Genomic DNA, 15,205 nt, shown 5'->3' on the forward strand with positions numbered 1-15,205 from the left:
TGTCTGTTTGAACGCAATCACATTTATTGTCTTTTTTTCTATGCACAGTTACTAAGCAGCCGGATGAGCTGTTCAAATGAATTGGATATAGAATAATGGTTTTTTCACAATGTAACCCCTCCCCAAAAATAAATACACGACTGAAAGTGTTGCACAGCTCCAAAATATACAAAGTCTTGGAAATAATCATGTAAACTTTGAAAAAAAAGTATTGTTTGTTTTTAAGATTTTATTGGTTTATTTTACAAAAGAAAGAATTTGAAACATTTTTTTCTTTAAAAACTTATTTACAGGTTTATACAAAAATACAAAAGTGATTCAAATCTGTTAAGTCTTAGCTAGTTTTTTTTTTTTTTTTTTACCATGGAGCCTCTTTTAAATAGATTACACTGTATCTTTAACATTTGTATATTTTTCTGTTCTCTGTGGCAATTTTAAAGTCTGTTTTGTGTTCTTCCATACTGTACACCTTTAAAAAAGAAAGATTAGTTTCGTCACACTCCTCTATATGTCAAAATTGTGGTAAGACAGTTTTGGAAAAAGAATCTTTAAAGGTTATAAGTTCTGGCTTTGTTTGATTTCCAAGCTAAAGAGGACTGAGGTTTGAGACAGGACATGAGTGGTCAACTAGAGCCTGCATTGGAACCTCACTGTTTGTCTCTCTGATCAAATTGTGACAATCAATCTATTCTTTCACAGATAAAGGAAACAGTATTAAAATAGCGGTATAGAATAAATGCCAAGTACAGTACAGAAAAATCACAGTAAACAATAGTCGAATGCTTTTGGTTGTTTAAACAATCAATTTGTACGTCCCAAATTTCAGTGTGTTTTATGTGTTACTCTATCAGATTTAGGAAATGTATGTTTCAGTTCTAATGTTAAGTGGGATTCAATAAACTGTGATGAGTCAAAAGTAAAGACAATGACTTCATGGTCAGATCAAACTATTTTTAGGGTCTATAAATGGATATTTAATCCATTTCTGTTATTTTTTTATTTGTACACTTGATCCAAAACAGTTTGTCCAGATGTGCACTTTAAACTTAATCAGCAGTTTCTCCTGGAAAATATTTCTCTCACTTCCATAGCTCCATCAAGACAAGTACTCAGCACCAAGAGTGTTCAGATTCTCCATCCCAACAGATTATTTATATTTTTCTTTACAGTCTCTTATACCTATGATTGTCCAGTGAGTAGATATACAGTACAAGATAAACCCCTGTTTGTGATCACGACTATACAGAACAGAATTAGCCAGACAGTTTGTACATCTATAGAACACACTATTGAACTTGACATTGGAACAGAAAATACAGAAATGCTTCTCGTGGTATGGAGACATCCCTCAGATAAAAAGAATGATATGGTGGTGTTCTTTTCTTTCTTCATTTTTTCTTATTGCATGCGATAAAAAACACAACAAATAAAACAATGAACAGGAACAAATGCGCTTCAGCAATATGGGTATGACGAATGATAAATTCTGATAATTTCACAGCTTTTTACTCTCCCCATCTTACACAGTGTCAGTTCTGCAATTCTGATTCGCTGAGTATTTAACAGTTGTGGTTTTGTTATCTATCTATCTATCTATCTATCTATCTATTTATCTATCTATCTATCTATCTATCTATCTATCGCATTTACAATAAAACAGTAATATGCTTGTTGAGGTATTCACAGAATACAGTGAATGGTTTCTTCTGAAGTACGGTCTCCGTATGCAAAAAGTATATGTGTTGTGTTTGCTGTGGTAGGCAGGTGAGAGTTCAAACTGTTCACTGATGGTACTTTTTTTCTGTAACACACTTAACACTCCACATGTGTAACATATTTTGGAGGGATGAGAAGGCATATGTCATAGTTAAATGCTGTTAATATAAGCTGCCACAATGCATTGGATGCACGGTAGATTATTAACATTGGTGGTATGTAGTCCTTCCCTCCCTTTGTCTTTTCTCTTTGCAATTTTAAGTTTGAAGGGTAAGACAGAATCGCGTACACCAGCCACTGGGTTGAGCTTTCACCTGTCTAATGCTACTGGGTCAGTGCAAATGAAGGAGAGGCAACAAGGAGAGGAGAACAGTGTACATGGTTAAGAGTCATGTGTAATGTTGCCAGTGAGACCTGTTCTTCTTTGCTACACTCAGGTTTATTCCCTATAAAATTTCTGCTTGTTGTATTATATAGATATGACTTTATATTTAGTACAAATATACATATGCAATTTCATTATAAGATAGACTTTTGTTTCAAGACAAATTCTTGAAAAAACATCATCAAGTGCAAAATCGAGGTTGTTTCTCAGAAATCTTTCCAAACTAACCTCTAGCCAAACCGATTTAGGACCCTCTAAAGCATTTTACCGTCTGCACTCAATGGTATCTTTAAAACTGCTTTGAAATGCACCTTTTCAACGTCAAGTAAGCACAGCAAGACTGGCCAGCAGCTGGAAAAGCTTGAATCAGTCTTAACATACTAGATTTTGAGGTTGGGTTTAAATAAGTATGTGATTGAATTCTGATGAAACATGGTGCAGGTCCATGTATTTACAGGGACTTATAAATGCCCTGCTTACAACCACCTCTACTAGAGAAAGGCCACTGTGCGATTGTCCATAACTAGCCTGTATCTTTTACAAATGGGCCCCATCTAGGCGTAAGCCCTTACTCCTTGAAAGATTAATCATTCTTAAAATACAAAAGAACCACAAAAATGTCGACAGAAACCAGTATCCAGGGGATGTTTCCATATAGGGTCATGCAACATGGTGAACATCATCATCATGTTCTGAGGCATAGTTTTACAAAAATACATGCATCATGTTATCCTCTTGGATATATTTAATGTGAAGAAATATATCATTGGCTCCGTCTGTTGTAAAGACTGAATCAGGTCTGCAGATGGAAAGAAATTGATAACTTGGTGCTTTGTCCTAAGTAACTTCCACAATGAAATATTCCTTGTTTCTGGCAGATGTATGGACTCTGTGAAGTTTGGCCAATGCTTTGGGCACCAAAAGTTTAAAGAATATTAATTTAATTTGAGGTTTTTGTAATTTATTAAGAAAAACATATCCTCTGGGACACAAACACACCCACACCATTCAAAACACAAAAAGTAAAAATGTCAGTGGATAATGCTTGTTCATGCACAAGCACATAGTCCATAATTCACAAAATTTCTTTTCGTAATTTACCAAATATGTGGGACTGTTTTTTAAATGCTTTTTATTTTATTTTAGAAAACACGGTTCAATCAAAATAGGTCTTAAGTATTTATCTTTTAACTATGAGGAAGCAATTTATTTTTGATGATAAAGTATTTAGATATCAGTTCTTGATCAACCCCTTATGGTTCAGCATCTCCCAACACTCTCTCTGACAGTTTAATATAATACTTGACCAAGACTGGGTGCTGTTTTAGTAACAGTCAGATTTTGTTTGAATTGGCCTCGATAACACACCTGTCAAATATTAAAAAAGTAGAAGGGATCATTTAAAATGTAGGACACAACAAAGAAAAGAGAACATCTCTCTTCATGTGGTTTTAAGATGATCTGTCATCATGGGGGCTTCCATCTGAGTTCTCTGTCTCCCCTTCGGAAATGGCTTGCATGGGGGCTGTGTAGAGGCGGCTGCGTGTACTGTAACGACTGCTGTTGGCTACAGGGGGGATTCGAGAACGTCCCTGTCGAGATGCAGCTGACATTGGAAGGGTTTTAGGGGTGAAACTCTCTGAGTTTGCCCTAGGAAAAAGGCCTGGTATTTGGATTTGATCAAGGCCAGAAATAGCGGGCTCTTGAAAAGTAGAGGGTAATTCCTCGTACTGCCGAATGGACCCTTCCTGAACAGACTCCCCTGGGGTTTTAGGGGTGATGGGGCTCTTAAGAATTTCTGTGGCTGACATTCGGTAACTGGAATCAGACCTGCTACCTTTCTTGAGCAACAGGAGTTTAAACTCCTCGTTGGACGTGCTGGATTTCTTGGCGCTGCGGTAGATTGGCACTGGGGCTCGTTGTGACCCAGCTGCAGTGGCTGGCGTGGCTGGGATGTTGAGTGGAGGGGCTGGTGGGATGATAACAGTGGAGACAGGGGCCACTGGAGCAGTAGGGCAGAGACGAGACTTCACATTTAAGTCTCCTGAATCTTTACGGCCAAGGACCTTTCTTTTAGATCTGATAAAATACATTTAATATTAATTTAGACAGTGCATGAAAACGTATTGAAATTAATAAAATGAACACCGATATGAATTTGCTTTGAAGAAGCCGTCAAAAAGATTGACCACTATTAAAAAATATACATCACCTGTGTATCATAGCAAACAGATCCTCAGTTGTACGGGTCTTGTTGGGTGATGTGATTATAATGTCTTCATCCACTTTGGTGTCATCCGTCAGAGGGGAGAGCGAATTATCACTGGGCGTGGAATCTGTGGCACACAACATCCCTATCATGTCATCTGGTTGTCTGATCACTAAGAGTTCAATTGGTGAAGTAACCATCCTTTCAACTTCTCCTTGTTTATAAAGGGTAAAACATATTTTTTCCCTTTTTTTATTGCTGTTTTTTGATATATAAAAATAGTAGCAAGTAATAATATAGTTTTACATGATTTCTTTCTTTACAAAGGGTATCTTACTACTTCTGCCGTTTAATAGGTTGAAAAGCCTACCTTTACTGAAGTAATCCTCAGTGTCAGGAGTAGTTGAGTCATCTTTGCTCTCCTGTGGGTGATGCTGATGGGCACTTCTGGTAGCACCTGATGTCACTTCTTCCTCTTCTTCATGCTCTTCTTGTCCTCTTTTCCTTGCATCGCTGATTAGGTAAGGATGCGATGTCTCCATCGTGTTACCAGGCACTTTGACTGGACTAGCCCAGGGCCCTGAGTCTAAGTGTGATCCCCCAGCAAATTCATATGCTGGAGGAGGATGGTGTTCGGAACGTATGCCTCCTCTGGAACATGCAGGTCTTGGTGGTTCTTTCACCTGTTCTTCCTCTTCTTCTTCCTCGTCTTCATCATCATCATCATCTTGGGAAAATGACCGCTCCCCCAAAACCCTAAACTCAGGGTGTGCATGAGATGAGTGCGTGAGCCCTCTGAACTCTGTGTGTGAATGAATATGCGTGTGTAGATCCACAGGAGAAGGGTGGGGTGCGCGGGGCACAGGGCGGTGCAAGGGTGAGCTGTCCTCTGAGAGATCAGATGTTGGATCCATCCGAGCCCTGAAGGCTGTCATAGCCCAGAATGTTCCTGGTCCATAGCGGTCCTGTCTAAGTAGGAGGCTTTCATAGGATGGAGGCCCATCAGGATGGCGGCCGGGTGGAGGTGGATGCAAGTGTTCAGGGGAAGAGATGTGGTCATGAACTGGGGGTCTGGGGGGTGGTCTTCGAGGAGGGAGAGGCCTAGTGTTTACAGGTGGTGGAGCAAGAGTACAACCACTTGGAGGACATTTTGGTCTTGTAACAGTTTCCACTCCAATTACTGTGTCTTGGTCTTTAGTGGTAGCTCTATCTGCTGATTTGCTAACAGAATGGAGCTGCACTGAACGGAGAGCAGATGGAGTAATTGCTAAAAGATTGGAACTTGGAATTGTTAGAGCAGAGTTTGAACTTAGCAATGGGTTGGTATTGGATGCATCAGGGGCCAATGACTTTGTTCCAGAGACTAAAACATTTGCAACTCTGTGTTTGCTGTGGTGGAGCGTGTGCATGTGGTGTGTCCGGTGGGATAGCGTATGTCTGACATAACTGCCTTGAAGAACATTGAGATCAAGTTGAGATGGTGGAGGTGGGAAGTCTGGGTCTCTCTTATATCCAGAGGAAATAGCAGTCCCATCTCTGGGGAAGTGCTGCAGAGAAGAAAGAGAAGACTTCCTCTCGGGCACTTTGGGCTTTCTCTTGCCAGTTGAGGGAGACAGAGGTCCTGGGAAGAAAGCGGCCGAAGATGATGGCAAGGTTGATGTTGGAGTCTCTGATTGGCTGGAATAGCCACTTGATGGGGAGGCCAGGCCAGCTAACTTCTCAGGTGATCCGAGTTTGAAGTCTCCAGGTGGTAGTGGTGGACTAGTCGCCCTGGTTTCTGCCTGTGCAATGGCCTGGGTTTGGATTTCTGTGGAGGAGGAAGAGCTGTCTGGTGACTTTATACACTCCATGACAGTAGTGCCTGTAGCTGTGCTTGAGTTGGACATGGATGTGTACTCACCATTGTTGGACTTCAGCTCAGTGTTGTGAAGCCATAGGTCTGCATAGTCAGATTGCACAGCACCTTCATCCTTAAATGAGTGTGTATCTGCTGAGCTGAAGGACATGGGCTCTACAATGTCGACAGCTCCTCCAAGTCCCATTCCCCAGGTTCCCAAAGGCTCTGCCACTAAACAAGATGTCTGCAATGGTTCTGGAGCACCCCCAAGCTCGAGCTCCAGTTCCAGCTTCATATCTGTGGAAGACGATGTAAATTCTTGTTCACTAACTGTCTTTGGTTGATCCTGATCTGTCTGTGTGTCTGTCCCAACATCAACACTACTACTCGTCTCCTTCAGTGATGTTGTCCGTTTAGGTGGGGGAGGTTTTACTTTTGGTTTCCTTAGTGGTCGACATGTCCTTCCCAGGGTCATAGTGCCTGCTCTGAAGTCAGCTGAAAGTGTGGGGTAGTTTCCATGGGACAGTGTTGCTGCCACAGTGTTGGATTTGCCACAGTCAGGCCCTGGGTCTGCATAGTTATACATGTAGCCACTATAACTCTGATTATACTCCCCAAAATGCACCGAGGAAGAATAGAAACTGTCTATATCAGATGGATAATGAGACTCTTTTCCAGTGTTGCTTGTCTTGTTATCACTGTAACAAATGTGGTCTTCAAGACCTTGTTTGGAGCTGTAATCCTGGGCTAACCCATGGCTCTGGCGAAGGTTTTGGGTATGGTCAAGGTCATGATCGGGATCAGTCTGGTCTTGATCTGGGGGGTATGTCCACTCCCCCTCACTAGCAGTACTGACCCCTGCATCATCCAGTTGATCTGTGGCTGAGGATGTAAATGAGCTTGACCTGTGACCCTGGCCCTGGGGTCTGAGGTCAGAGTGGTATGATGGATCCAGGGAGAATCCTTCATCAATGGCATTGGGCACAGTGTTTAGTGACAGCTCTGAGTCACAGTGAGATGAACCTGTCAGAGGTGGAGAAGAGGGCGGGGGAATGGTTTCAGATGTCTGAGAAGGGCAGGTAGAGCTGGAACCGCTCCAGTTCCCACTTGATGACTGGTGGTCCTCCTTGTGGTCCACATGGCTGCCTAGAACTCCTGTTGTAGAAACAGAGTGGATAGGGCTACTGAAAGTATCTGAACTTGATGAAATCTCACAGCTGCCCATGTCAGCCTTGCGGGGCAGGCGGGAGCGACCCCTTTCCATCCAGCTATGCTCTGGACTTCCTCCTCCTCCTCCCCCTCTGTCTCTTTCTCCAGATCGCTGCAACCTTTTTAGGCTTCCAAGTTGGAGTGGCTCAGGAGCTGCCTGGTCATCTGTGCTCTCTTCCTCGTCCTTCATCATCATCATCTTCATTCTTGGACTTGGGCCAGGTGGAATAAAGTCCTCTGCTTCATATGGTGAAAGCTCCTCATCTTCGTCATCGTCGTCATAATTGTCATCATCATCCTCATCACTGTCCATCAGACGTCCACCCTCGCGTGGTAAGCTACGAGAGCGCAATCGTACATGAGCTGCGACACTGGTGTAAGAGGTGTCTGACTGGTCACCCAAGGAAGAAATGTTCCCTGTTGAATGGGACAGAGAAGCAGGGATTCCCTGATGGCCACGTTGAGCTCTAATGCGCCTTCGGGAAGGAGCAGCTGTACCTGAAGAGGGGGAAAATGAAAGAAGAGGGAAGGGAACAGAGGGATATATTTCTTACTTGACATAGATGTCTACCATTTGTGCTATAGAAAGGTTACCCTCAATACACAGTTTAATTCAAGTTTGATGGATCTAGTTTGCAGATGAAAGCATACTGGTTTGATAATTTAATGGCTGCCTTCAGATGGTTGTCCTGTTGAGAGTTCCTAAAAACACAGTTTTTCACCATGAAATATTATTGGGAAGTAATGGTGGTTGCACACCTACCAGCAATAATACTGAATGAGGAAAATCAGAATGTATCTAATGAAACAAACTATTGTAAAAAAAACAAACAAAGAAATAAAGGTGTTTTTAAATGAAAATAAGGCATGCAACTCCTGCAGGTTTAATCTTGGGGTTATGACAAAGGCTGTGTTCTAATTAAAACACTACTCACTCTACACACTATAAAGGGCTTCTATAAAAATAAAAATAAATGTGTGCTGTCAGAATTTTGAGGGAAAAATGATTATACCATAGTGGACTTATTGTATCCCACACTACATTCAGAAAATGAGTGTAACAGATGGTCACAAACCAAGCAATATATGCCTAGTGTCCTTGTCAGGCAAGTGTGACACAAGATGTAAGACACACTGCTCCTGGGTGATGTACTGTGTTTTTAGGGAGTCCCTTCTCCTCTTCAAACTTAGCAATGGCAGCTTTCTGAGGAGTAACTAAACATTATCCTAGAAATACTGACAGTAATAAGTGCAAAGTAAAATATTTTATCTTATTAAAGAACTTTTTGTCCTAGTCAGTATCACAACTATGTGAGCCTGATAGACTAAAAGGAACTACAATAGAGAACAATATATATTTGTGCATTCTGAGAAACGTACATGCTATAAGGAAATCATCTGTCTGGCAGCCAGAGTCACGAGTGTGATGGAGGCGACCACTGATAGAGAGGTCTTCCTGACAGAGAGAGAGTTGGTGCGGGTTGGCATGGACGATCACTGTGCGCTCCCTTGCTACAGGTGATTCATCTGAGTCTGAATGCGAAGAGACAAAGCATGTTGAGTGTCCAAAATATCAAGGACAAACCTTTTCTTTAGAGGATATATGGAAACGAACCAAACATGGCCTCCACATTGGAAGGTGATCCACAATACAATAAGGCTCATTTTGAAGTTCTGGCTATTAGTCCTAAGATATTGCTGAGAATTGGGCTCTCCATGATTATTGATCAGATTGTTAAAAAAATCTAAAATGTAGGTCATTTACTGAAACCATATAAATTGGCTGCAAAACAAAGATGAAAGGATTTGAAATGTACATGGAAATTGTCAATTGCATTAAAAACTGCATGCAAAACAGGTAAATAGATCAAAGTTGAACCAGCAGGTCGCTCACAGGTAGCTGGCATAGGTTGGTTAAAAAGATTTAATGACTTGAAGGACTTTTGTTTGCATGTGATTGTTGTTGCTGATTAAGCTTTCTCCCATGGATGCATGTCTGTATTTGCAAGAACACCTGCCAGAGCTCAGCAAATGAATGGGTAAACTATCGATGAAACAAATAGCAATATGTCCTACCTACAAAATTAAGACCCGCACTCTATAATACCCAAATTTTCCACCAATAAGCAGGTGTGCCCCATAACGTACCCATATCATGTTGTACTCTTTTGGGTATTCCTGTGATAGTCTTCCTCCTCCTCAACTTCCTTCTCCTCTGAAGAACTGACTGGGAATGAACTAGAGAGCAACGAGCACTTGCTTCTCTGTCAAACCCAACTCCTGCAATAACAACACAAAAGCCATGAGCCGTAAAAATAAGCTTATAAATTTAATTTAGTTCAATACACATAAAGATATGCAGGTAGTCTGGTTTTGATTCATGATTTAGGAACAGGGGAACTTGTTAGCAGTGTTGTATTACAACAAGAGGGTCTCTGGTGTGAGCCTAATGAGTACCAGCCCTGCTCTTGCTTACATTATTTTTTATTATTGTTCATATCATCTCACCTGTAACGTTAATGGGAATAATGCACGAGGAGACGGCATGAGAATCAGATGTGTTATGATCTGATGGCGGGTGGTTTTCCTTGGACCAGTTTGTCTGTTTATCCTGGGTTGAGGCTGCTTTTGGGACTGAGGCTTTTGCTCTATGGCCTACCAGGATCTCACCACCTTCGCCTTCCTCTGTAGAGGTAGCCTTGGAGAAAACAGACATGACAGCAGCAACATTATACATACTAGCTGTTCATACAATTCTACAGTTATAATTATTGTTGGCCAGACTAAAATACAATATTTACTATGGAAATGTATAGCATAGATTTCAAGGCATAAATACAAAAAAATAATAACAACTAATGTGATCTAAAGATAATCATACATTAAACAAAAAATGCTTGATACCTTTCTATTCCATGGAATGAAGATGCAACCTTCAATAGGGTGAAGTGAGTAAAAGCACTCAAACTAAGAGCACAAAATATGAAAAAAGAAAAACAAAAGAACGGATGACATGACAATCCAAAATATCAAATCATTTTAAATAAAAAAATAAAAAAACGGTAAAGAAAGGTCCAAATATGAAAGGAGAATGACACAGACACATTTTCTGGTTTTCCAATAAAAACGTAAGTCATGCCCACTATGGTAAAATCATGAAATCCTAATTTCAAAGCATTGATACTTTTAAAATCTTGCCATCATTTCCTCGATTTTCAATGACTAATTTAAGGATTTTCTGAGCTACAATTTATGTAAGATTAAGTTAAGGTCTAATGATTGTTTTCCTTTTAGACATCTTCTTTTACCTTTCTTTGGATCGTCTGATTATCTGCATCTCTCCCTTGCCTCTCCTGTGGCAAAAGAGAAAACACATACAAAAACATATAGGTGTATGTGCAAACACAGATTCAAATAGATTTGATAAAAAATTGATCAATGAAATGAGAGGCAATCTTTTTGGTTTTCTGACCATGTATCTGAGGATTTTCTTACTTTTCTCTGAATTGTCTGCATCTCTATTTCTCTCACGCTCCTCTCCTGAAAGAGACAAAGAAAGAATGAAATTAAGGATAAGTTAAAAAAGACAAGTTCTCAACATACCTATTATGCTTGCTGATGAATGATAAACTGATACCAATAAAATCACATAATAAAATTTAAATGTTTATACTGTGTCTCATGAATCATATGTTGCATAAGACCAAAGACAAACAACAGTAACTGTACAAACAGGTGGATTAAAAACAAAGCTTAAAACAGGGACCAACATGTTGTGCACACACAGACATGAACACACAGATCTGTTTACCTTCCTGGGTTGATATTCTAACTCTCGCTCCCTCTCTGCTCTCTCTTGCTGCATGGAAACATTGGAATGGCAAATTGTATCAGTTTTTTTTTTTTACACACATTTAAAAAGAATCCAAGATTACAATAAGCAAAAAAATACAAATTCTAAGTATGTTATATTGACTGATCCTTTACAACTCTGGCAACGTAAATATTTTTAATTCCTGTCATTTAAAGTAGATAATTGATGGATAAATATCCCCTGTGTTGTTTGATTGTTTACAAAGTGTTTTCAATAAGCACTGTGAGTTGTCCTTACCGCCCGTGCCAGGCGACTCCTCTGTTGCCGGCGGATGGAGTGTGGAGAGGGAAACGTGGGCATAGGGGGTGCCACTGAGATAGAGATGGTCACCCTGTTTCTCTCCCGACTCGTGGAGCGTTGGTGCTGTTGTTCGTCTATGAAAAACAGGCCACTCATGAAAAGTCACAGCCCATGCCATTTGTGTAAAATAAAATGCATATTTGCAGACTGGATCTGCCTCTCTCACCTCGATGCAGGGCTCTGAGGCTGAGCTGAGCGCTTCTGTGCAGCTCCTCCAAACATGGTGGTCGGGTACAGGGATGAAACACGTTGTGTTGCTGGTGCCATGGAGCCTGATAGTGAACCGATAGCTTGCTCTCTATATCCAGGTTTGACACGGCTAAGAGGAGAGAGGAGAGAGAACATATTGAATATTTATGACGTCTGACAAATAAGACAGATGAGTCTGTGCACAAAGGAGTTGATAACTTTGGTTTATTTGTGATGTTTTTCATGTGATAACTTAACTAAAGGTAACATTTTTTTGACTGTTTCAGCAGTCTAGTGGCGATTTTCCTATTAATGGATGGTCAACTGAGCCTACTTTGCCAAAACTTGCGAACTATTGATTTCAGGTCTCCGTAGTAAACAGACCTTTTCACTTTTCTGCGACAAACTTATCAAACATTTTTTGTCATTCAATCAAAAGACAAAAGGAAATTAACTTCCTTTATTTTACAGATACATGCCAATTCACTAACCAGCAGACATAGGTGAGCTTTTATCCAAAGCTGAAGCCCCCTTCTTCCTCCTCACTCTTCTTCATCCTCAATAACTCAATTGCAGAGCACATAGCAGACTTCATTTATTTTTTTAAATGTTGCCCTCAGCCTCATAAACCAACCAGTAGCGTGGTGTAAGACTGCCTGTTGCCAGGTACCACACACTTCAGTTTGGAGAAAACAAAATTTTCAAATACTAAAGTAATTAAAGGTTTGACATGAGATCTTTCTACAAGACATTTGAGGGAGTGATGCGTGAACTCAAGTTTCTTAAGTCAGGTCATGTGTGCTTAAGAGCACATACTAGCAAACAAAGTATTCAATCACATTACCAATTTCAGTGTCACAAACTATAGGCATTTGCTGAACAAACAAAACAGATCATAGATTTTAATCTTAATCCAATCCACACAAGGTCTACCACTCAGCTCAGCACCTCGCTAACCTTCCCTCTAGCCACAAGTCAACTCTAAAAAGACTCAGCTCCCAGATGTCAGTGTCTGCGTTGCCTAGTTAATAATCAAGACTTCTATGCCTAAAATGGATTATCTATGATTGGAAAAAAAAAAGAAATACACTATTCTGTAGTTCTAAATAACTAACAAAATGTTTTTTGTAACTTCAAGACATGGATTTCAAGTTTTGGATTTGTATGCCAACACTAGAAGCTTAGCTTGTGTTGTCTTTCCTACAGCATCACAGAGAAAACTGGAGTAAGACACACTAAAATGAGCAATGATCCAGGCCAGGCTTTACAATTTACCAACCCATACAGAAGCCTCACACCTAAGTCAGCCAACACATGACAACAAACAATACCAACAAATATGACGTCAATAACATAAGTTAATACACAGAAAACATACCAACAAAATTGAAGTGAGACTTTTTATTATGTACATAAAGTGTGAGACAAAACTGTGACACCCCAGCAGGTGGCATCTAAACACACCACACCAATGCAGCTCTGCATGCACCAACACACCAATCCTCACAGTCCTCCATATGTATCCCATACAAAGTTAATATTTTAGAGAACACAAACCTGTAATGATAAATGCTACAAATCTGGCAGATGAGGGAGAGAGGACTGTGATTATGCATCTCTCAGAGCCCATTTAGCTTTCATTATGGATCCCATTTCCCCTCTTTCAACTCAGAATTCAAAGTGCAATTTTGTCCTTGAAAGCAACACTGTACATCAGTAGCCAGGCAACCTTTCATCACTCATCAAGACGTTTATTCACCTGCAATTAAATCAGCACACTCTCATCAGACAGAAGCATCGAGCAAGCTTATGAGAACTAAACAAACAACTGCACAGCTTTTGTCCTTAATAATGTCACAAATACAGTTATGTCCTTGCTTGTGTCTTAATCAATTACCAAGAAATAATTACAAGAATTCAAAAGATACCAGCTGTATTGCACACAGAAACATGTAGATGATCAAACAACAAAAAGTTAAAAGATTTAAAGGCTAACTGAGATGCTGCTGCTCCAAAGGGGTTGTCCACCTAAACCTGTTAATAATCCACATACACACTGACCCATACTATACCCAGCAATTGCATACAACTGTGCCGATAACAGACTAACTTTCTTGAAGCCAAGGAATTTCTGAAAACATGGATTTGCTGCTTCAATCAATAACTTGTTCATGCACACACTTAGGAGATTGATTAAAAGTAAATGTTATTTTCAGAATTGCATTGAAAGTTTTAATAAATAGATTATTATAGGCTATAAATCATGATTAATTTGAAAAAAAAAGAAAAGAAAAATCTTTGTAAAATTAGAAATTGAGCACCCCCATTTAGCTGGAATGGAAGGTTCCTTGTTTCATAAGCAGGTGTTTGACTGTGAGATTGGCAGTCGAATGAGGCTCTTTCGAATGAATCGTCAGATGTTTGACTATTTGTGGTCACCCGAAACTCTGGCTGATTTTTTTTTTTTTTTTTTTTTTTTTACCAAAAAGTAAAACTCATGAAATAAAATAACTTGAAAAACATGGGGAAATCTGACATTAAAACGTTCTACATTCAGCACATGAATTAGAAAACATCTGTAAATCTTCTCCAGCATAACAAAAATCTAGAATGTATTGAATTAATGAATATTCCTTTCAGAAGTTTATAATTTTTGACATTCTCAGTTTATGTTAGGCTAGAGGCATCGTGTTTTCACATCAAACTTTGCTCTAAAATCGTTCTGATCACATAACGAGTTAGACCCCTTAAAGTTAACTTAAAATTCAACTAAAATAGCATAAAGACAGCAACGTTTTGAGACTCAAACACTGGCTGATAACATCTAGGAATATTGCAGAATACTGGCATAGCTGTCACATTAGCAGAGTTTCTCGTCTTTGCTGAACAAACAAAACAGATCATAGATTTTAATCTTAATCCAATCCACACAAGGTCTACCACTCAGCTCAGCACCTCGCTAACCTTCCCTCTAGCCACAAGTCAACTCTAAAAAGACTCAGCAAGACATGAATAATGCAGCACCAGATTCAAAGTTAATAATGTTATCTCTGAGAATCCACCAGGAAGAACTCATTTTCCAAAATAACATGTAAAAAAAAAGAAGTGTATGTCGCATCTTCTACTTTCCCTACCTGCAATGTCCTGCTCCTGCCTCGCTCTTGCTGGCCTGCACCTTTTGTTTTTGATCTGCACTCGCTTGCTATGGATCTTGCACTGGGTGTTGCCCATCTTTACCACTTAAGACCATCTAAAACCTTGCTTACATATACACTTATACACAGCACTTATAAACCAATCAAAAGCACACTCTGCCTCTCTTGCTCTCTTTCTGTCTTTTACCCATCATCTCTCAGCTTCTTACTGTATTCCTGCATCTCTGCTTCCCCTCCTCCTGAAATCTGCAGGTGCAGTGTCAGCAGCTTGCAGTGTCATCATCAGGACTTGCATGCCAACAGCGCCAAGAGAGGATAAGAGAGGAGGTAG

General features: G+C 40.0%; 1 protein-coding gene across 1 annotated transcript in view; it reads right to left on the reverse strand.

Moving 5' to 3' along the window:
• Positions 1–15,205, reverse strand: part of nhsb (Nance-Horan syndrome b (congenital cataracts and dental anomalies)) — a 54,501-nt gene continuing 39,296 nt past the window's right edge. Inside the window, exons 2-12 of the mRNA XM_065952818.1 lie at positions 11,697–11,849; positions 11,468–11,604; positions 11,168–11,215; positions 10,852–10,896; positions 10,665–10,709; positions 9,865–10,054; positions 9,505–9,636; positions 8,737–8,889; positions 4,681–7,854; positions 4,314–4,437; positions 1–4,180 (exon numbers count right to left, since the gene is read on the reverse strand). Coding sequence (XP_065808890.1) covers positions 3,553–4,180; positions 4,314–4,437; positions 4,681–7,854; positions 8,737–8,889; positions 9,505–9,636; positions 9,865–10,054; positions 10,665–10,709; positions 10,852–10,896; positions 11,168–11,215; positions 11,468–11,604; positions 11,697–11,849 — 4,829 coding nt within the window. The 3' untranslated portion in view covers positions 1–3,552. The remainder of the gene's footprint in view (positions 4,181–4,313; positions 4,438–4,680; positions 7,855–8,736; positions 8,890–9,504; positions 9,637–9,864; positions 10,055–10,664; positions 10,710–10,851; positions 10,897–11,167; positions 11,216–11,467; positions 11,605–11,696; positions 11,850–15,205) is intronic.

This window comes from Labrus bergylta, chromosome 3 (genome assembly GCF_963930695.1).
Source record: "Labrus bergylta chromosome 3, fLabBer1.1, whole genome shotgun sequence".
Taxonomy (NCBI): domain Eukaryota; kingdom Metazoa; phylum Chordata; class Actinopteri; order Labriformes; family Labridae; genus Labrus; species Labrus bergylta.